Genomic DNA, 14374 nt, shown 5'->3' on the forward strand with positions numbered 1-14374 from the left:
TCGGTGAAATACCAAAATTAAGAAAAAGTTTTTTTCTAAGAGCGGTTGCCCCTCGGTAGGTAATGACAAACATCCGAGTGTATTTCTGCTAAGAAAAAGCTCCTTTTATAAAATATCAGCCGTCCGGAGTGATTTGAAACTGTACGTTCCTCTATTTGTGGAACAACATCAAGACGCACGCCACAAATAGGAAGAGGAACTCGGCCATACACACAAAAAGGGTGTACGCGCCAATTATATATATATACCATCTAGAAAATGTTCTTCTTCTTCTTGATGAAGGATATGGTTCCGATCTGGAAAATATTAGGTAAAGCAAAAAATTCTGAGAGTTTTCATTTACATATATCTCAACACATCCATTGTACCGGATTATACTATACTACTATTTTAACACGACTTTACTGTTTGATAGTTTGGTTGAAGGCGTGATACAGAGAAATAGAAACTCGATACATCCTACTTTAGGACTACTTTAGTGCCACAATTTCGACTGACGAAAAAAAATTCTGATTCCTTTCTTCTAATCCGGTCACCGAAAACGGTTTACGCTCTGATAAGCTAAACACTAATAAAATCGTTAAAACTATGGAAATTGTGTCCAGGAATTGAAGATTAGCCAGGAAACCTTTTACAATTCATTTGTATAATGCTGGTATTAAGTAGAGATATGGCTCACCGAAGACACCTAGCAAAAAACCGACAGAACATTTTACTTCACCAACATAACTAAAAGAATATTCATTTAGCATAGTATTCCCTTATACATCGCATATATGATACATATCAACTAAAGTATATACAAGCGGTAAGCGATGCCGCAGTAAAAAAAATTTTGCTTCAAAGCTAAGCCTTCTAAGTTAAGCAGCAACAAGTCAGACTTGAGAGACAGAAGGGATTGTTTCGCTTGGCCGAAAGTGGTCAATTTCCAAACATTGTGTTTTCTGACGAAAACAATTTAGCAATTCGTAAATTCTCAAAACGACAGGGTTTATTTGACCGACCGTTCATACGAGAATTGAAGTCATCGATTAGCCACCAGGAGTCAGCACCTGCCACAGGTAACGGTTTGGGCTGTTGTAACTACATAGGGGCGCTCTTCAATCGTTTTCATCGAGCCTGACGTCAAGATAAATGCGAAATATTATCGGGAAAATATTCTGGAAGTTGCTTTGAAGCCGTGGATAGACAAAAATGTCGGTAGAAGACCACAGACCTTTAAATTTCGAGATCAATAGGTCAAGATATGTTCGAGTTATGAATCCGGTTGACTTGAAAAATGTGTGTTTGAGAAAATCAAGTTCTTGGCACGGTACTGAGAAAGGCTACGTCAAAATTCAAAATATAAATGTTTAGGCATCTTTTCACTCAAAATCCTTTAAGTATGACATTTTTAAGAACTTGTTTTTTTTTTTTAGCAAAAGCCAAACAAAAAATTTATCGTTGAAATTTCTCGTTATAGCGATGTGTGGTCTTAACTGACAAATAATTCGAATGATATGTTTAGAAAAATGAAGGGTTGATGAAATTTCTGTATAATATTAGTTTAGGGGGGAAAGAAATTCTTTATTTTTATTTTTTATTTTGCGCAAATGGCTTAAAACTGTTTTGTGGTCGATCTCTAGCTCCTGGGCGATGCTGCGACTACCAACATGTCGGCCAACTTTCATTATTGTGACTTTATTTCTGTGATATTATCACATTATCGTAATTTTCTTTAACATCAAATATGCCGGAACTGAATCGACGAAACCGAAATTTCACGAAATTAGCTTTTACAGCATCGGCACCATAAACACCATTCACAATTTCATCGGTCTTGCATCTTAGCCTTTAAAAAGGAAAAACTGTAAAGTCTACCGAATTTTCTCTTTGTTGACTTCCATTGGTAACACCCTGTAACTCATAACTGAATGGAACAAACAAGCAACAGCAAAATTATTTTTTAGTTTCAAATGTCACTTTGACAACGAGCATAAACTTTAAACTGTTTGATTGAACCTTTACGAGATATCAATCACTACAGTCATCTATCAAGAAAGTAATGTGTTTCTTTTTCCCCAACCTATTATAATTTCACAAAAACAACTAGCCGATTAGGATTTGTAGCGGCCAAATTACGTCATTAGGTAGGCTAATAACGTGACTACCGAACCTAAAGTGTTGAGGAGCCGTTGTTTGATGGGGTGCCTAAGAATGTGATAAGGCGCGCCAACCTTCGCACTTCAGTGCGAGGATCTAGCAAAGTTTATTAATTTCAGTAAATTCGGAATGCTGAATTCGCCATAAACTGCAGGGATGTTTTCGGAAACATCTTAAAGAAACAATGTATCTGAAAATTACACTTTCTGCAGCTGCATTGATGGCCCAATTTCCGCTGTCAACATAGGTGCCGCGACGAAGAAACGTCTCGCCGGTAAAATTTCTTCTATCGAAATGTGACGCTCAATCGGTACTGTTGCAGAGCCCAAACTGAAAAGGGATAATGAAGTAATTTTTTCGTCGTTTACTTTGCATTGCTGGTCAAATCGGACCTTGTAAGCCATTGTTCAAAGGGCTTAGTACGAAATTCCCATGTCAAAAATAAATATATTCTTGTATCTGAGCCACCCTTTGCAGCCATTACTACTTTAATAGAAAAATGTCTTTATTGTCCGCTTACAAACTGCTTTAATGGACTTTTTTGCATTCTCACGCCATTCGTATACCGATTGCTTTGCATATTTAGAGCTAATTTTTATTGCAATAAGCATAAAGCCAAAAATTATAAAAAAATTAAAAAAGAAGAACAATCAACAATAACACGTTCGATGATTTCATAACAAATATTCTCGAATATGTTCCCATCCAGAAGCAACAGCGAGTCAAGTGTACTCCAAACAATCATTTAATGCATACAAATGTGGGTGAGTGGGTTTTGCGAATCACCAAATAATTAAATCTCATCCCAGTTATAAGCGGATATACATACATACGTATGCAGTTATGTGTATGAATAAGCTACATCGAAGTGTTTGTGTGTGCATGTGAATTTGGTATAATTTGCTAATTTGTGGCATTGTTGCGCATCTTAATGAATTTAATTGACGGTTGGTGGCTGAAAGGATTGTGTGTTGCTGCGTCTTGGCGAATTTTCTGCCTCTATGTTTTTTGGAGATATAATTAATGACTTCTTTGCATTATTTACTATACAAATTTGGATATTTGGATATTTCGATACTTCGTTTTGGTACTTCGTTTTTCAGCCAATTGTTTACATGATTTTAAATATGCAGAAAAATAATTCTCAAGAAAAATGTGTGTTAATTAAAAACGTATTTCGCTTTGCGGACACTAATAAATGATGGGCAGATATTTTTGGGACAGCTACAATTCAATAAAACTGGTTAAATTTTTGTTTTTATTGTCTTATTTTTATTGTTGGCTTAAAAATAAATTTTCACATTAAACCTAAACCTTAGATTAATTCGAGTAACCAGTTCGAAATGAGTCAGGCGCACTTACATGAGCTAAATTTTTACAAATACAATACAAATTAGTTGATTCATCGAAGAGTGAACATTGCCTTGCAAGTTTCTTCTTCTCAAAGTCGAGGTATGTAACAAATATTTTTATAGTTTACTTCTTTGATAATGTTTTTTTTTTCTTAAGCTTTTTCGCGTTCACTAAATGCCAGAATATCATTTTGCTATGAAGAGTTCGACTTAGGCTTCCTTTTTCTCTTCTGCCTCTTTGGCTTTTTTAGGTTCCTCTGATTTTTCTGCTTTTTCCTCTTTCTCTACCTTCTTTGGCTCCTCGGGTGTCTCCACCTTTTCATTCTGTTCTGGTTTCTGTTCCTCTTCAACTTCTTTTTTCTCGTTTTTCTTCTTTTTATCACCCTCTTGTGTTTTGCTTTCCTTTTGTGGCTCCTCTGCTGGCTTATCTTCCTTCTCTCCTTTTTTCTGTTCTACTTTTTCTGATTCTTTGGGCTCAACTTCTTTCTCTTCCTTCTCTCTCTTTCCATCCTTTTCTTTCTTATCCCCTTTGTTTTGCTTGCCTTCATCCTCCTCATCCTTTTCTTCCTTTCCCTTACTCGAGCGTGCTGCACGATTTCCCTTCTCCAGTTCCATAGGTTCATTTGGTTGATCAGCTGCAGCCTTAGCGGCTTCTGAGATTGCAACGGGAATATTGGTACCTATTGGCACAAACCCATTCTTTCCGGCAGTGTAGTGTACCTCGATTTCTTGGCCGTCGTCGTCAATGTAACGATAAGAGCCATGCACTTCGAGCGCTTCGTCCTCGGTACCAGCATTTACCAGAATACCAGACTCTTGGCGTGCGCTCTTATCGCCACCCTCGTAGGCGAAATCGAATGACCCATCAGGATTTCTATTGGTTTCAAATTTAAGTAACGGTATTATTTCACGCTTCTCTGTAGTCGTTTCAACCGCACTGCCAATGCTGGCCGCATAGGCTGCACTCACAAAAGCCAGTAGACATACCTGCAAGAGATAGAAAAAAAACAGTTCGCTGTGTTAAAAAAAAAAACTAAAATTATAGTAGCAGAATTTTTTTTTAATTTTTGTTAATTTAATTTTCTATAAATTTATGATTAGTGGGTAAGCTTGGTTACGCTTTTGTTTATTAAACATTTTATACTTTTGTGAGACTTACAAACTTATACATTTTTTGTTCTTTGAAATCTAACAGCACTCGTTCAACACTCGACAAAGCTCAGCTTCAAACTTATTCACATCTTCAAACTTTCGTCACTTTTATACTGAAGGAAATTTTAGAATCAACCAAATTAGCATCACTTACACTTACTTAGTTCTTTTCCAGCTAAAAAGAGATATTATTTTTGTTTGTTTATATTGTTTATTTGGTGTTCAATGTCATTTGCTTGTATGAATCAGACAACGAAATAATATTAATAAGAAAAAAAAAATAAAAAATAGCCGCTCATTAATATTATAGTATATTCTTGATACAACACACTTAAATATTGTTCTATATACACGCATACACGAAACCGAACTGTTATTTATGAGGATAACCAAGCGCGTTACCGCACGCATACACACTTGACTAAGCGGCTGTGAGAGTAAATGGTATACGTCAAATTCTAAGGAGAACTCGCTGATAAGTATTTTGAAGACGCCGTTATTACTCTCTCAAAAGCCTTCAAGTAAGAGTGTGTGAATATACTCCATAATGGATTCTAGTTTTGCTCAACCCAAACGTTTGCTTAACAAAATTTTACTCCTGACTTTATTATTTTTCGTTTTTTGAAATTTCTTAATGCTGTTCTACAATAATTGGCAAGTAAGTACCAACCGAAAAGTTTTTAATTAACCGAGCGGAAAGTATGTCGCTTGTTGATGTTGTTTGCTTGTTCAAGTATTTTTAGTATCCTATCTCTGGTTGACGTAGTACGAATATTCACTTAACATAATGAAGTGATGATGATCCACCGGCTAAAACTTGTTTCATTGTGGTTTATTTATTTTTATTATTATTTTTATTTTGAAATATTAAGTGCTGATTTGTTTAAACAAGAGCGGATCTATGACAAGTTTTGTGAGGCCAAGCCATCACTAACCTATCGAGTCCACAACAATGGAGCTCCAGAATTCACGAAATTTTAAATTCGGTCACGTTCTTTAAAGATTTTACGCATAATATCGGTCCTTCGGGGCACATCACAAAAGACATGAAACGGCATCACATCGCATCTCCGAGGTGTACAATTGAGACCGTCAAGATGGCGATTAGCGAACTTCATGCCCACAAGATCGATTGTGCAAGTCTATGTCTTTAATGTCTGGAGGAAAATCATTTATCACGCCTCTCTAGCACACGCCGTGGACCGAAATGGCGTTTCCAGCAGCATTGGGCCAATGATGCCACTGAACTGAGATGAAAATGTGTCTCTTCAGAAAAGATGATTTTCCGAGAAAAATCGGTATCTATTTCGAGCTACTCTAGGGTCCTAACTGAGAAATGATAAAACGGTTGGTCGTGTGCCTTCAATTGCTGAGTCAATTGGACCTTGTAGCGGATGAAATGACAGCTTTATGCAAAATTCATATCAGGCTTGTTCGTGAAAAATTAAGTTGTTGAGATCAACAAAAGTCGATATTCCATTACTAAGCCGCACACTATTCTCGCCAGAGTGCACCGTGCGGCAGCGGAAATCGTGAGTGTTGTCCACCCGCACGCCGGTCTCGCGAATGTTTTGGACCAAGGCACGCTGGATGCCTTCCTTTTCAATAAATTCACTCCCCGTGGTACACAACATTGACTTTGAAAATAAGTTTACAATATTTCCCTACATTTTTTAAAAGTTAAGCGATCCATTTCGGTCCGCTTTAACTATCAAAGAATGATTAAGAAAACACGAGGCACCCTCTGCAGACAGAAAAACATTGTAAAGTGAGTGTTGTTAAATAAAATGACCCTATACAATTCAATTAAAAGTTTCATATCGAGAATTCCTCCTTAATTTGGAAGTAAATCTTAAGCAATTTTTCGTTTTTTGGTAAAGTCGTTGAGTCACATGCGGCTTAAATGCTTGGAATAAAAAATGTGTTTCATTCACGGAGCCACTAAACCAAAGTTGAATCTTTTGAAATAAATTCATGAATACCGCTCGGACGTAAGCCGAAACGCCAACAATTGAAATGTTTACAGGAAACCAAATGTGATTATCTTAAAATTTTCAGGCACAACATATATGTGCGTAAACTGTTTTAAAAGTTTCCTGTTTTCATTGCCAAGTCGACTAAAAAAACGACGGTTATCAACAGTTTGTACTTAGAAAAAACTTTCTTCACCTAATCAACTGCTAATAAAACTTTATTATTCTTTTAAAGGTAAAAGCAATAAAATCAGTAAAATAATGTGTTCAAAACGTGTTTTCTTACTTAGGTAGAACTGTCTACCTTGAAATACCACTATGTTATGCAATTGGAATACTAAAGCTAAATCACTAAGCGACAATTTAAAGATGAGCAAAGTTTATTGAATATAAAGTATAAAAATTAAAAAAGAAATATAATTGGAGTATTAGGGAAATTTCTGTAAAGTATGCTGATAAAGTCTATTAAGGGCCAGACCCAATTTTTTGTTCTGCAAAGTAAATATTTTATATATCTACATAAAATTTTCAAGTAAACTGTAGCCTGATGAGGCTCATGATGATGCTCCGGGGAATGAACTTTATACAAGGCTCTTCGTGTATAGAATACCACTCGAAGATTTGTTAAAGAACCTATTAATATTATAGGTCTTAAACTTTAGTCAAGCGATTATACACACTCACGCTCTAGTGTAGTCTAAAGTAAGTTCTATTTACTTACTTACACATACATATATGCCTTCATTCAGCGGAAAATGTGCACCGCGAGACATCATAATTAGTGAAGTTATTTTTGCTCAGTATCCGGGTGTAGGTACTATTCCAAGGTATAAAATTACATCGCCTAACGCTTCTATCGCGGTGTGGTGATTCCTCTTTAAATGAACACACCTGTAGTTTACCTATCGAAGCAATATATACTCGTATATTTACATCATAGTCGATTTCTAAGTATTGAATCAGTGTAGAATTATTATTTTGAAAAACGCATTATTCCACATCAGGGGTTAATTCCACTTAAAATATGCACTTATTTATGCATTTTTTTTGGGAAGATGATTCATGTAAATTTATTTATCCAAATAGTATACTGCGTACTCATATTTCAAAAATATTTTCAAAAATTTTCACAAGAAAATATACAAAATTGAGCCGTTGACAGCAGATCTACGCAGACGTCTCGAAAAAAAGGCAATTTGCCGTGGACAGTTTTTCTCAGCATTGGATCATCTGAAATCAAAAAATCAAAGAGTTTTCATTAGGTAATCAATTGTCCGAGGTAACCCTGTCGAGTTTTTATTAAAAAAAATTTTTTTTTCAATTTTTTTTAACATTTGAAGTAGAAGTGCGATTTTTAGACGATAAATCGCATAATATTGTTTATTGTAAAATAAATAAAAATTAAAAAAAAAGCCTTCCAGGGTTACCTCGGTAATTATGTAGAGAAAGTGTGTACAAAATTTCAGGAAGATCGGTCGAGTAGATTCAGAGAAAAAGTGTCCACCGACTTGAAAAACGTCGTTTTCCAGAAAATCGATTTAAAGTTTTCTATAGCAGGTAGCCGAGTCGGAGCGCCCAACGGTTATAATGCTCTAACTTTGTGAGTTTTGCACCGATTGACTTAAAATTTGGACACAACATTCTTGAGATTATGTACATTCATTTTCTCAAATAAACCAAAATCGATTTTTTTTTACATTAAAAACCCAACCCCCCCCGCATCTAAAATAGGCACGATACCACTGTTTCACCAATTCAGAGAAATTTTCAAGCTGACTTTTGAAAGTCAGTTCACCACATACGTAGTAAAAATTTTTTATGATTGATACTTTGTTTGACTCCTCCAAATCGTGTTAATTTCTAATAATGTTTTTTTTTTTTTTTTGCTGTAGGTGTTGGGTGTTTTTCTTCCATAAAAAATGCAGATTACTATTTATTATATGCTACAAAATTGTCCAAAAATAAACGCTATTTGTGAAACACTTGAAATTTTCCTTATATTAGCCCAAAATTATAGCCAAAGTTTTTTAAAAATTCTGAATAAAAAGTTTGAAATTTTGATAGAAATTTCTTGAATTTTTCCTTTAATTTCCGCAAAGTTTGAAATTTGTATTTAGATGGTTTTTATAGACAAATGAGCTATATTTTCATAACAAAATTAGTAAAATCCAAAAAAGAAACAAATAAAGTGTCAAAATATTGTCAAGTGCTAGCGCTATAGGTATTTAACGCAGTGTACAAGTGTACATTTAATACAACAAAAAAAAATCACAAAATATATTAAAAAAACAGTTATCCGTAACAAGTTTTAGTATATGCCAGGCATTTTTACATAGACGCATTTTACATATATGCGTGAACTGCAAGTTGTTATATAATACTTACATAGAACAATTTTTATACCCGCGCCCTAGTACGCAAGCGTATTTCAATTTTATTCACATAACAGCATAAAAGATTCCGAGTCATACTATACCTATGTATACCAAAATGCTCAGAATGAGAAGAGGAGCCGATTTAGCTACGTTTACCCATCCATAATTTCAATGTATCTTGCTACTCATTTACCCTTTATCCAAGGTAGTTGGGTATTGAAAATGGGCGAAATCGGTCAATAACTATGTACGCCAACCTATTATATCACTTCAATTTTCAAAAAGCAAGAAACGTGGAATTTTGGTTATAAATGATGACAAAATTACTCAAACTCGGTACAAATGAGGACGCTAAAAAAGAAATACGATGCAAGTAGAATTTTCAAAAATGCTTGGTGTCACATCCTCCTCTGGATAAATGCGTGTATATCGATAACCACTTGATAAAACTCGCCCAAACTTGGTACACATATTGCTCTCCATCTTATTTCGATCTGACAAACATATTATCGGGGTCGTGTTAAAACCACTCCCACTCTTTACTTGTTAAGACTAAATTTCCATCAGTCCGTCTGATTATAAAAATATATTAAATTTTACTAAAATGTGCGCGGGTATATAAAGCTCGGTTGGGACCGAATTTAGCCTTCCTTATTTGCTGTATCTATTTTTATTTATGTTTTTCGTTTAACAAAAGAAATATTATGTTCTAAGTTTATTATTAATTATGTACATACGTATACGTTTTCAGCGGGGATTAATAGCTTCACACCATTACTTATCTGTATCTCACATATACATACATACCTCGTTCATTTTTAACCACGGCCAAATACTTATTATTTGATGATAAGTTAAACTTTTGTTGTGATTACATTTGTTTGTTTATTTTTATGATTGTGGAAATGTGTTAAGAAGTTAGGCATTCAAATTATGAAGTTGAAAGGTATTAATAGCAAAAAATATATTCTGTGAATAGCATAATGTTGTTTATAAACTCATACAATTGAAAGAAAATTAATTACTGTTGATTAGTTGTATTAGATAACATTTAAAAATAACACAAAGGAAATTTGATCGCAGAAAATTACATACTATACACAAGTATTTAGTTATGGCCTATGTTGTGTTGAGAGATGTGCACAGACGTTTATGGTGGGCAATTAACGCCGTAGTTATTTTGGTTTGCCTAAATTTTGGCACTACACAGTTACTAATACTTTGGCAATTTTTCCCTCTATTTTTGTTATTAAGTTTACATATAGGCTTATATATGCTCTCTTGAATTTTGCCATATAAAATTTTTCCTAACACTATAGGAAGTATTATTTCTTAAATTCGTGAGCTTAAAGGTGCAGTATTTTATTCTACCGACTTAGCTTGCATCATATCTTTTATTCGGATTTTCGAGATTTGAGCCAAAAATTGAAGAGATCGCTCATATGATTTGTTTTTGTTATACAGAATGCAAGAGGGGCGCGAATGTGGAATCTTAGAATGAAACATTCCTTATTTTAATTTTACCATTGAGCATATTTGCTTCGACAATTGCAGCTAATGCTGAAAACAGTGAACACCGTACGCAGTCCCTTACCGCAGCCCCTAACGAGAACAAAAACTCATCCCCTGAGAACAAGTTCGTTCTTTTAATTACATATTTACACAATTCATCGGTTTGTGTGTGTATGTGTTTGGTTGTATCTACACAATGTTGCCATTGATATTTTTGCTCACACACTTTTTCACACATCCGCGTTATCAGTTACAATTTTTCATTGTTTAATAAACCAAAGCCAAAAACCAACATATGCAAATAGTTCATTTATCTAATATATAATTAACGTTATTCAACAGTGTTTTTAAGTTATTTTAATAAAAATTATAATTTTTCTAAGTTTATTTTGTAAATGATTTCGAAATGTAGGTACTGCTTGCCAACACTGTGTGGTGAGAGAGCAATCAGCTGACAGGGTATTACGGGATTTTTTAAAAATCGTGAAATAAAATCTACGATACCACGATACGGAAGGAAGGAATTTTTCATTTACATGGGGTTCTCATTAGTTTGATCGTAACAGCTGACAGGGGATTGCGTTTACGTCGTTCACTGTTTTCAGCATAAGAATTACTGGCGTAGCAACTTTGAGTGAAAGGAATCATAAAAATTCGACAGGGTAAATCACGATTTCATCCGCATTCATAATAGCATCAATCAGTTTGTTCATATGTACATATGTTGGTTGGTATTTACTGTACGGTTTCAGATAACTAAGTCTTGTAAAATAAAGAAATGGATATACGATCGCTTTTCATGCATTATACAGAATTTCCTATTATTTAGTTTTCATAAAAGAAGAAAAATGCGTAAAAGAAATTTAATTTATATTTAAATTTTAATAAAATTTAATTTAACAACACTCTTTTTATGGGCTACTAGTACAAGTAGTATTGTCAGTTTGATAGTCTGAGATATAACGCTACAAAAGGAATTTGGCCAAAATGGGGCGTCAGGCGCTCAAAAGCGCTACTTAATAGGTCAAAACGTCTCTGTGTTAGTTGCTTTGATTAAACACCACTATCTCTTAGGTCGACATGCTCTAAGACTGAACTTACCTCATTTGGATTTTTTCCATAGCAGTAAGAATGAGGATTGGCTCTTAAAACATACTATAATTCGGTACAGTGGAGTCTATAGGTTTAAGAGTCTACAGGGAACACACTAGCAAACAAATGCACATCCTTTTTTATATGATTCTCTTTTACTGAACATTTGAATTATATATATTATTCCCAACGTATACTCATAATGCGGAAAAGTTTTCATTTGAAATCTGTATTATGATACACATTTTCAAGAGATTCGTTTGGTCGCCAATGAGAATTGACTTGCCCATTCCATCAAATATTTCCCGTCGTGATTGACTGATTTACAATGTCTTGCTGGTAGAAGGACGATAACGGGATTGATGTTCATCCATGGTATCTTAAGTTATAGATTGCACCTCCTGACTAAAACTCGTAAAATTTAATGATCTAATAAAATATTTACGTGATTATTAACTATTTTTATTTGAATTTTACAAAATGAGATTAATAGATTTTTATATGAATTCAACGCTCTGCACTATGAAGTTAAAGATGTATATATGTTATTTAGTCGTAATGCCTTCAGTATGTCTTGTCTGACATTTTCGTTCCTTTCGTGACTACCATCCGGAATTCACAGAGAGAACGTCGGTTCGATTCTCGGTGAAACACCAAAATTAAGAAAAAGTTTTTTCTAATAGCGGTCGCCTCTCGGTAGGCAATGGCAAACCTCCGAGCGTATTTCTGCCATGAAAAAGCTCCTCATAAAAGTATCTGCCGTTCAGAATCGGCTTGAATCTGTAGGACCCTCCATTTTGTGGAACAACATCAAAACGCACACCACAACTAGGAGGAGGAGTTCGGCCAAACACCCAGAAAGCGGGTCCATTATATATATGTACCTTCTGCTCAAATATGAACGAGACGTTATCAATAAAACGGTCCGCGGATGACATATGGCAAAAATAAATTTTTTGTTTTTTGGTAGGACTATTATAAGCTTACATGGCAAATTTCAGCGTGATATGTCACATAGTTTGTTTTCTGTGCTACTGTAAACAAGCCAAGCTCGAGTATGTTCTTCGAATTTAACGATGGAAATTCAAGTTGAACAAAGAATTTGTTTGAAATTTTGTTATTCCAACAAAATTTCGGCTTCAGACGCCTTAAAAATGTTGCAGACAACCTATGGGGACTCTGCTCTATCGCGTGCACGTGTTTTCCAGTGGGCCGTACATCGGTTGAAAACTTGCCTCATGAACGTCGTCCAGCAACATCAGTAAACGACGAAAACATCGGAAAAGTAAAGGAAATTGTGCTTGAAAATCGCACAAATTGCAAAATCGGTTAACGCTGAATATTATTTAGACGTTTTAAATCGTTTGCACGAGAACATTCGTCTTAAAAGGAAGGATTTCTTGGACAACAAGTCATGGTTCTTGCATCACGATAATGCACCAGCTCACACATCACGTCTTGTTCGCTATTATTTGAACAAAAATAATGTTAATATCGTTCCGCAAGCACCGTATTCGCCTGATATGGCTCCATGTGACTTTTTCTTGTTTCCCAAGCTCAAGTTGCCGCTCCGTGGAAAACATTTTGAGACAATTGAAGTCATAAAAGAGAATTCGGAGAACACATTCGAGCTTGACTTGTTTACAGTAGCACAGAAAACAAACTATGTGACATATCACGCTGAAATTTGCCATGTAAGCTTATAACAGTCCTACCAAAAAACAAAAAATTTATTTTTGCCATATGTCATCCGCGGACCGTTTTATTGATAACGTCTCGTTCATATTTGAGCAAAAGGTATATATGTATCATATAATATTCCGTTCTCCTGATACTCAGCAACAATGTGGCAGCGAAGGTCGGTCGATTTACGGCCAATTTCTATGTACACAGGAAAGATAAAATTACCTGAATATCTGGTTTATTAACAAATGAATATTTTATAAGTAATAACGGGCGTGGAATTGCTAAGATTGAGGGCCAATTGTGCCAAAATGCCATGGAAGGTTTCACTAAAGGAATCTACATAAGTAGGAATCCACATACGATGCAAACCTGTCAAACAATTTTATTTAGATAAAAATTGACTTTTGGTAAAGTTTATGAAAAGAAATTGGGTCACTTTTTTCTATCTACTTGAATCGACAAATAAATTTATATAGATAGGATAGAATCTAACTTTTCAAACATTTTTTGCATATCGCTTTCAAAGATTTTTGCTGGCATTCACTCTATGATTCTCCTCAGCAAAATATTTTTCAAAAGTTCATCAATCTTGTTGGCAACATCAATCGTAGAAAAGTTCTAGGAATAACTTTTATGGTTACACTTTTTAGTCGACTGACTTTTAGGAGGAACTTAATTTTAATGTTCCCATTCACATATCAAGGCAATGTAAATTATTTTTGTAACCAATTTTGCAGTAAATTAGTTAGGTGAAAATATTATCATGTATTATTGCGTAAAATGTGGAGTGCGTCTTGATGGAAAAATGGAAAGATCTACAATTTCAAGCCGACTCCGAATGGCAGATGGTATGGGGAGCCTTTTCATGACCGAAATTCTATTCTGAAAGATTTGTCATCATTGCCTTTCGAGGATCGAAAGGAGGTTTCGAACCCGTATTTTACTAAATAGTAGTAACGTGCAAACCATTCGGCTACAGCGGGCGCGATAAAGTTAATTCGGTGAAAAAAGGTATGTTTTTAAGAATTTTTTTTTGGAGTTACAAATATTGTTGGAGCATATGAGCAATATTTTTCTTCAATTTCATTGC

At 34.7% G+C, this 14374-nt stretch overlaps 1 protein-coding gene across 1 annotated transcript in view; it reads left to right on the plus strand.

Moving 5' to 3' along the window:
* The first annotated feature begins 2748 nt into the window (after window positions 1–2748).
* Window positions 2749–14374, plus strand: part of LOC128866869 (putative uncharacterized protein DDB_G0271606) — an 88807-nt gene continuing 77181 nt past the window's right edge. Inside the window, exon 1 of the mRNA XM_054107902.1 lies at window positions 2749–2906. Coding sequence (XP_053963877.1) covers window positions 2901–2906 — 6 coding nt within the window. The 5' untranslated portion in view covers window positions 2749–2900. The remainder of the gene's footprint in view (window positions 2907–14374) is intronic.

This window comes from Anastrepha ludens, chromosome 6 (assembly GCF_028408465.1).
Source record: "Anastrepha ludens isolate Willacy chromosome 6, idAnaLude1.1, whole genome shotgun sequence".
Classification (NCBI taxonomy): Eukaryota; Metazoa; Arthropoda; class Insecta; order Diptera; family Tephritidae; genus Anastrepha; species Anastrepha ludens.